General features: G+C 33.0%; 1 protein-coding gene and 1 pseudogene across 1 annotated transcript; both read left to right on the top strand.

The window, feature by feature from the left end:
- The first annotated feature begins 296 nt into the window (after positions 1–296).
- On the top strand, positions 297–1,221 carry LOC105991433 (annotated as a pseudogene).
- A 7,033-nt stretch (positions 1,222–8,254) lies between these two features.
- LOC105991475 (olfactory receptor 5H2-like) lies at positions 8,255–9,184 on the top strand. Its single transcript, XM_013024115.1, has one exon. It carries the CDS (start codon positions 8,255–8,257, stop codon positions 9,182–9,184), a length of 930 nt encoding a protein of 309 aa, XP_012879569.1.
- Positions 9,185–9,651: the final 467 nt, after the last annotated feature.

Here is a 9,651-nt window from a genome sequence, read left to right on the forward strand (position 1 = left end):
AAAGAATCCCATGGACTACATTCCCAAATTACTTGAGCTGATTCAAAACTTTGGCAAAGTAGCAGGTTATGAAATTAACCCTCAAAAATCAATGGCTTTTCTGTATTAGAACAATGAGAAGAGCATGGCTGAAATCAGGAAACAATTCCTTTTGTAATAGCCCACAAAAAATAAAATACCTAGGAATTAACTTAACTAAGGAAGTGAAGGACCTCTACGATGAAAACTTTAAAAACCTGAAAAAGGAAATCAAAGCAGAACTTTTTCTCTCATTTTAGTGATTGTCTGCAACACATATGGAAGATAGAAATAAGACTCTGGTGACTAAGTTTGTGCTCATAGGACTTACAGACCATCCAGGGCTACAGATACCCCTCTTCCTGGTGTTCTTATTCATCTACACATCACCATGGTGGGCAGCCTGGGACTGATTATGCTCATCTGGAAGGACTCCCACCTTCACACCCCATGTACTTATTCCTCAACAGTTTAGCTTTTGCTGATGTGTGCATTTCTTCCTTTGTGCCTCCCAAGATGCTTACACATTTTCTAACTGAAGATCACAGGATATTACTTATTGAGTATTTTTCCCAGTTTTATTTCTTTTGTTCCAGTGCAACCACAGAATGTTTCCTTCTGGCAGTGATGGCCTATAACTGTTATGTGGCCATATGTAATCCCTTCTTTTAACCAATAGTAACATCCAAAAACTCTGCACTCAGTCTATATGTGTTTCATATTTTATTGGTATTCTGAATTCAACAATTCATGTAGGTTTGTTACTTAGGTTAAATTTCTGCAGGTTCAGTGTCATACATTATTTCTACTGTGAAATTGTACAGTTATTCAAAATTTCTTGCACAGATCCTACAGTCAATATGCTGGTTGTTTTCATTTTCTGATCTTTATACAAGGCTTCACCTTTATGAACTTTGCTGTCTCTTATATATGTATTCTCTTTACCATTCTGAAAAAGAAGTTTGAGAAGGGCAGAAACAAAGCATTCTCTACTTGCAGTGCCCATCTGCTCTCTGTCTCTTTGTTCTGTGGAAATCTCTTCCTCATTTATATTCGCCTTGGATCTGAACCAGCTGAAGATAAGAAAAAATGTATTCTTTATTTTACACAATCATCATTACCTTGATAAATCCTTTTATCTATTGTTTGAGAATCAAAGAGGTTATAATTGCCTTGTAAAGAATGATAAAAAACAGTTATTAGACAAGTTTCAAATAGTCTATTCATAATAATGGTAATAATAATAATAATAATATGCTCATTAAGTTAGCCCCCATTTTACCATTTAATTAGTGGGCTGGTGCTCTCAATTCTGGGTTAGCTCAGTGTGAAGAAATCCAGCTTTGTATTTGTATTTGTACATATAAGTTTCGTCGTTATATATATCCAGCTTCTCTCATTCATAACTAGCTTGTTTATGTTGTTGCATCCTATTTCATTTAAGCATTTAGATTCTACAAATTAGCTATTTGATAGTGACTTTACATTTCTGTAATTGACAATTTTACTAAAATATTAAAATTATTTAGTAAGATCTACCTTTACCCTGTATACTCACATATAGTTCATTATGCTCTGACTTGCTCCTCAGAATGTGGAAATCATTAAAATGTTGTGGCTCTGCTGCATTGATTCAGTCCTTTAGAGATATTTCTACAGACAGTATGTATAAATTATTGTCTTGATAGACCAGTTATATAAGAAAGAGCTATCTGGGTGGGTGCTTCAGAATTATGCCTATAATCCTAAATTGCTTAATTCTCCCAACTACTCCAAAATTTCAAATATAACAATCTTGGCTTGTAATTTTGCTCTGGCTTTATGGTTATATGATTCTGTGTATATGGATTTCTAGAAAATAAGAACTTAAATTTTTATCTCCTTTTAATGATCAAATACAAACATCTTCATCTTTCATTTATGACTTATAATACATAGTGGCAACAGTCTATCAGTTCTAGTGCTAGATAGTTTATGAGAAAAAACAATAGTTGAGAATAATTGGCAGGTTGGTTTTAACTCTTCTTTCTAGAGAGAATGAAAATAGAAAAACAATGTTCAACAGAAATGTACTCATTACCTTACTATGCAACTGTAATCCCAAGGTATATCACCTTGACATTAAAATTAAATAAAAAAAGAACAGGAAAGAAACAGTAGATAATAGTGTATTTTGTGTTGCTGGTATAACAAATTCCCATAAGATTAATGGTAATTCAACACAAATTTGTTATGTAGACTATTAATAACTATGAATATAGATTAGTATATTCTGAAAAGGTAGACTTCAACATTTAACAAGAGATAAAAGTTTTTGATAATAATTGCAGCAAATGGAGTTTAATAAACATGAAACCAGCAATGCAGAATCTGCCTGAATAAAATTACAGACAGAATAGGAATATATGTACCGTAAGAATGAAGAATGAAGCTCACTAAAATTTAGCAAATTTAGCAAACAACCAAACATTAACAAAAATTCTTTTTTAAATTTTTATTTTATTTTGTTGTAAAGGTAGTGTACAGAGGGGTTCCACTTACATGAGTAAGGTAGTGTCTACATTTCTTGTCAAACATTGTTACTCACTCCTTCATTTTTCATGGAAAAACAAAAAAAATATTAAAGGGCAGGGATTCATATATACCTTTCAGTAATAACTGATGAATGAAAATGTTCTCATTTGTTTGAGTGAAAGATATCCTGGAAGATTGGATGAGAAAACAAGACTTTAGATGCTTGCAATGTAAGCAGTTCACTAACAAAGATAAAGACAGACTGGTAATGAACAGGTAGACTTGATTTTCTAAATATTTTAACTTTAGGGAAACAGGAAGAGCTACACTCATTTCTGACATATTATCCTTTAAACTAAAGTTTATTAGAAGAGACAAGGAAGATCACTTCCTTTGATGAAGAGAACAATCTATTTGGAGGACATAATAGGAATACATTTGCAACTAACATGAACATATCTAGTTTCTTAAGCTGTTCACTGTTGCACATAAAAGCATAATTGGGATGGATGATTTCAATAATCTACTCTGACCTTCATTTAAGTGATCTACACAAAGCACCAACAAAGAAGCATTAAGAGTCAAATGACATTTTCTAATAATCCACAGAATACACATTCACCTCAGCAGCCTATGAACTTTACCTCTTTGAATATAAAGCACATCTTTAAAAACATATAAATGTTGAAATAACTTATTTTATCAGATTAAAATAAAATAGCCTTAGAAAAAATAGGAAGAAAAACAACAGAAAATACACAAAACACATGGAAAGTGAACAATCTCTATTGTTAAAACAATCAGTGAGTTATTAAAGAAATAAGAGAGAAGAATTTTTAGAAATACATAATTGACTATGAATGAACAATACATCCAAGGACATGTGAGATAAAAAAATTGGATTTAAGTGGTAAATTAATCAATATAAATGTCTTCATGTCAATATTGGAAAGATCTGATGTCAGTAAACTAGGAATGTACATTAATGTCAGAAAATAAGAACAAGCCAATTCCAAAATTATAGAAGCACTAAATAATAAATTTTGAGTTGAAGTTAATAAAATTGAAACAAAATACTAAGAATCAATGTGTTTATTTCTTTGAATTGATAAACAAGCCTTTGTGAAACTAATCAAAAGAAAAAGAAAACCAAAAATAACAGCTTAAATACTGAATTTGAAAACTTTTGAAAAATTACTAACACCAATACTCTTCAAATTATTTCATACAATAGAAATAGAAATGGAAGTATTGTGTCCAAACTCATCTATGATGCCAATAGTATGCTAATATCAAAACTGGATAAAAACACAATGACAATACAATGATGTAAAACACCTTGATAACATGCTTGAAAAAAATTCAACAGCACATTTAACAAGTCACATGTATCACAAGATAATAGGACTAATTCCAAGACAAAAAGTACCACAGTCAAAAAACAGAGTTTATACCTTTAAATATATGCTAGTAAAATTGATGGGATGGGTAGAGTTAGTGGACTGGGTAATATTGATCCAAATTCATGGTACTCATCAAACTGACATCTTGAATAGTGTAATATAATAGTATAATAAAATTACCCTTTTGTCCAATTACTTAAATATAATAGAAATAAAGAAATGTAGAATATCTTTGTATTAAGTATATATAACAGATAGTGAATAATCATATACATAGAGAAACAGGTTTGCATAAACTTGTAATAAATGACCCTTGTGTTTGAATAATGAATAATGACTCAAGTGTAATTTAAGTTGTCAAAACTAATGCAGTCTTCTAGTTATCTACTTGAGATCTAGTATTCTGGAGATTGTAAGGCTCTGTGGGATGCCTTGGATTTAGCAAATAGATCCATGTCCACAATATCCAGTTGAAGATCTTCACATTGACGTGAAGGGATTTTCTCTTAGGGGATTTTTTGTTTTCTATGACTTCTAGTCCTGGTAAATCTCAGAGGTGTTCAGCTGGTTTACAGCTGTATTTAAAGAAATTTGTATAAACAATATTCTTCTAGTTTGGGAAATCAGTGTGGAAAGACCAGTAACCCTTGTGCTACAACATATTTTTTTCTGTTTTTGGAAGCTTTGTAATTTTAAAGGATATCCATAATTTCTTAGAAGATATTGGTAAGAACAAATAATTTTATGGTATTTATTAATTGTTCATAAAGAACATCTTAGATTTATAAGGTTTAATTTTCCTTGCCTTGTAATAAATTTAGACTTGGTTTACAGAATATGAAAATTATTCAGGATTATATTGGAAATAAAGAATTAAGTAAGCATATTTTATTTTCATGATTTTTATTATGATTTTATTATTTTTAAGTTATTATACAGAGGGGTTACAATCCCATAAGTCACATAACATTGAGTTTAGTTCTTGGACAATATCACCCTTAACTTTGCTTTCTCATGATTAAAGTGTGGATAACTAAAGATTTATCAGTTGAATGATTCCAGAAGAAAATGATCTGTTAACTTATCCTATTGTGATGACTTGCCACATGCTAGTGAACTCTAAAGACATGCCTCAACTATATATTTACAAATTTACATCATTATAATAGTTATACAAGAAATAGTTATCATTGTTATGGTAATAAAAATGTGTTCCATATGATTGCAATTTCGAATTCAAAGTTAAGGTTTATAAGTTCAACATAATTCATCTATATCTTTCTCCTAGATGTTAATGTCATACCTTCATATGTAATATGTTGTGTGAATGTATGCAAGTACATATGATATATTCATATATGCTTGTACATATGATATATTCATATATGCTTAAAATTGAAGACATATAATAATGACTCTATTTCAAAGATATATAGGCTCCATTATAAAAAGATAGAATTAAGCATTTAACAACACATAAACTTCACTTAGTAATTTAGAGTACTATTTGTTGCATATGTATATATATGTGACTTGTGCTTATATCCATTTGTTTGTGTATTTATACATCTGTGTATATATACATGCATATGAATCATACTTATTTTGTTGGATACAAGATTTGAAAAGATCTCACAAACAAGCATTATTATTTTTTAAAAAATCATTGTCTTATTTTGAATCAAATACAAGCTCACCAATTCTATACAAGTTTGTAAAATTTTATTTAGTAAGTTGAAGTATTAATAATTGTTCTATGCATTATCTGTACCCAAATCTAAACTTTATCTCATTTAACTTATCTTTAAAAATAATATTAATATACAAGAAAGGTTCTGAAATAAAGCCAGCAATATTTCTAGAGACATTAGTCCTAATTGTTGGAAAGATAAGATGACACAACATATAAATATGGAATAAACATTTGTGTAGTGTTGATATACACACTAATAAGAGAAAATTAAAAAGTACATTTATGAGTTCATTCTTTGTGGAACATTGTTATGCTCTCCTTATTTGTCTCCCAGTTTCCCTTCCCCAGATTCCTAGCTTCCCCTCCCAATGTAAAGTTCATTTCCAACAGAGTGTCTTGTGCTTATCTTCCTCTTGATACTCTCTCTTCATTTTTTTGTTTGTTTTCAGATCTGAGGATATATCTCTATTCTTTTGCTTCCTTGAACAATTATTTTCACACTTGACACTGTCATTATTTATCATTCTTAGTATCTCTCCTTCTTTTAACTTTGTTTCATTCTGCACCACTCTTCAGGATCTTTTTTGTTATTTTTCTCCAGCAGAAGGCTTGCTGTCTCTCTATGCAGAGGTTTGGATAAGAAAGGAGTTTTAAATTTGCATTGTGATCAAGAAGCTGCGGTACATATACACAATGCAATTCTATGCCTCCATCAGAAAAAATGGCATCGCCTCATTTGTAAGGAAATGGAAAGACTTGGAAAAAAATCATATTAAGTGAAGTAAACCAGTCCCAAAGAAACACAGATACCATGGTTTCCTTCATTTGCAATAATTAGTATATGTCTAGGATAGTCCTACCAGATGAGCAGAATAGCTCAATAGCTATGTACATATGACCATATAAGATGATGCTAAGTGAAATAAACTCCAAGACATGGGAACAGGAGGTTTTTCTTTGCTGCTGTTGATTTTAATGTACCATGTGATTTATTTTTCTTTTTGTGTATTTTTTCCAATGTGTTATCTCCTGTTATCACTGTAGTTGATCTTGGGACCCTGGTACTGTATAACCATTTATCTTTGTTTCACAAAACAGTAAGAGAAAGGACAAAGTGTGAACTGATGCAACAGAAATAATCACAAGACAATATATTGGAAATGAACTATAGAGCTGGGGGGATTAGGAGGGAGAAAAATGGGGGAAGGGGTAAACAAGTTCAATAAGAAATAAACTCACTACCTTATATATGTAACTGTAACCCCTCTGTACATCATCCTGACGATAATATTAAATAAAAAATAAATTGGCATTGACTCTAACATAGAATGGGAGAAATCAGCTTGCTAAGGAGAGAAGGGGGGCCGGGCACCAGTGGCTCATGCCTGTAATCCTAGCTACTCAGGAGGCTAAGATCTGAGGATCGAGGTTCAAAGCCAGCCTAGGAAGGAAAGTCCGTGAGACTATTATTTCCAATAAACCACTAGAAAACTGGAAGTGGTGCTGTGGCTCAAATGGTAGAGCACTAGCCTTGAGCTGAAGAGCTGAGGGACAGCGCAGGACCCAGAGTTCAAGCCCCACGAATCCCCTCACCTCCCCCAAAAAAAGAGTGAGAGAGGAGAGGCTGGGAAGGTGGCTCAGTGGTAGAGTGCTTGCCTTGCATGCATGAGGCCCTGTGTTTGATTCTTCAGCACCATATAAGCAGAAAAAGGCAGAAGTGGTGCTGTGGCTCAAGTAGTAGAGCACTAGCCTTGAGCTGGAGGGGGGGGGGAGATGAGCCTTGAAACACACATATCCTTGTAAGATTGATTATGTCACTCTCCATAACATTTCAAGTTTTCACCTGCTGTTTTTATTTTTGTGTATACTTCACTGTATGTATGGTCCTAATTAAACCCTACCCAAGCCAAAGACTGCCAAATCATTATTTACATTACTCTATTAGATATATACTACAAGATGCAACTTTCTCAGATCTACAGAGAATGCTACATCACAAACTTCTCAAATTAAATTGTATAAGGATTCTGTCTCAATTTTCCAATTTCTTTTTAGTCACCCAGACAATAATGTCTATTTACTGAATACTACTGGATACAGTGAACACGTGACTATGTCTTCATGACTGCATTTTGAAACTTTAGAACCTATTTCTTTACCCTCCTTAGCAGTGTCAATCCATACCACCGATAAATGACACTCTACATGCATTTGATTATCTAGAGAACATTATAAAAACATTCATTATTTAACCTCATTTCTGCAACTAAATGGAAAGCATTAGTTTCAACTTTCTTATTTCTGTAAATTGACACAGTTCTTGGGAGTAAATGTTATTGTGATATTTCAATCTGTATGTCAAGCTGTGAAAAGGAAAAGGCTGAGACAGGAGGGGTGGGTGTGAATGTTACAAGGGATGACATAGGTCAAGAGGCCCTGGATTCATAAACTGCTCTGTTGAGTGGCAACTCCTTGGTACAACTAATTAAAGAAAATAAAAATATTAAAATAAGTAAAGAAACATAGTTCTGATAACATGGTTCATTCCCAAGTATTCACTTTCTAGTTCTATTTTCTGACCTTTTCCATGTATGTTATTTCATTTCAGAAGACATCCTCTGGAGATATGGGAAGGGAAAATTCAACGTTTCTGACAGAATTTGTTCTCACTGGACTCACACAACATCAAGAGCTATGGCTCCCCTTGTTTCTAGTATTCTTAGTAATCTACCTGCTTACCATTGTGTGGAACTTTGGTCTGATTGCTCTCATCTGGAAGGACCCTCACCTTCACATCCCCATGTACATTTTCCTTGGGAATTTAGCCTTCGTGGATGCTTGCTTATCGTCCACAGTCACGCCAAAGATGCTGGTGGACTTCACAGATGAGAGCAGGATGATTTCTTATTCTCAATGTATGACACAGTTTTTCTCCTTTGCAATCTGGGGAACTGCAGAATGCTTTCTCTTGGCCGCAATGGCTTATGATCGCTATGTAGCCATATGCAGCCTTTTACTTTACCCAGTGATTGTGACCAATACATGGTGCATCTGGCTAATAGTTTTGTCCTATATGGGTGGACTTACTCATGCTTTAATTCATGAGGTTTTATTGTTCAGATTAACTTTCTGCAATTCCCACATAATCCATCACTTTTATTGTGACATTATGCCATTGTTTAAGATTTCCTGTACTGATACTTCTCTAAATTATTTGATGGTGCTTATTTTTGCTGGCTTAATCCAGCTAGTTACGATTGGAACGGTTATTATTTCTTATGCACTAGTGCTCTTCACCATTTTACGAGCGAGGTCTATGAAAAGTGTGCGGAAAGCCTTCTCCACCTGTGGAGCCCATCTCCTGTCGGTGTCTCTGTACTATGGGACCCTTTTCATCATGTATGTGCTCCCCAGGTCTCAGCAAGCAGATGACCCAGACACAATGGACTCTCTGTTTTACACAGTCATAATCCCTGTGTTAAATCCAGTGATCTACAGCCTGAGAAACAAGCAAGTCAGAGATTCCCTGAGAAAAACATTAAAGAAAAATGCTTAGTTCTGAAGCTAATCCATCTTTTCTGGTTAGTATAAACATTCATAAAATTTTTGCAGTTAGCTGGGCATCTTTTGGAAAGTTCCAATGCCTTTTGCCCTTATAATTCTTTATCGTTATTAATCCAAAATAAACTAACAGTTCAAGGTATTTAACATAAGTTGATATACCTAATAAAATCCTTAAAATATTGGTATCATAAGTATTAAAACATTTAGAACTTAAAGTATCTCCATATGTTTCTTTCAAACTGACCAAAGTATCGGATTTATTTTGCAGTTGAAAGTTTTGTGTAGGGTAGAGATTCATCACATTCACTCTATCTTGTTTGGAAGATTAATGTTTGCTGTGTAGATGATGCCTCAGGATTTCTACTAGTCTTCTAATGTTTTCTTGTAACTAATTGTTTAATGGTGAAGTTGTCTTGTAAAATGTCAACTAACATGTTTTGTGGAAAAATAAATATTTGG

The sequence above is a fragment of the Dipodomys ordii genome, unplaced genomic scaffold (genome assembly GCF_000151885.1).
Source record: "Dipodomys ordii isolate 6190 unplaced genomic scaffold, Dord_2.0 Scaffold73, whole genome shotgun sequence".
In the NCBI taxonomy this organism is placed as follows: Eukaryota; Metazoa; Chordata; class Mammalia; order Rodentia; family Heteromyidae; genus Dipodomys; species Dipodomys ordii.

Coding starts and splice junctions, on each gene's coding strand:
- LOC105991475 (XM_013024115.1), top strand. CDS start 8,255: ATGGGAAGGGAAAATTCAACGTTTCTGACAGAATTTGTTCTCACTGGA.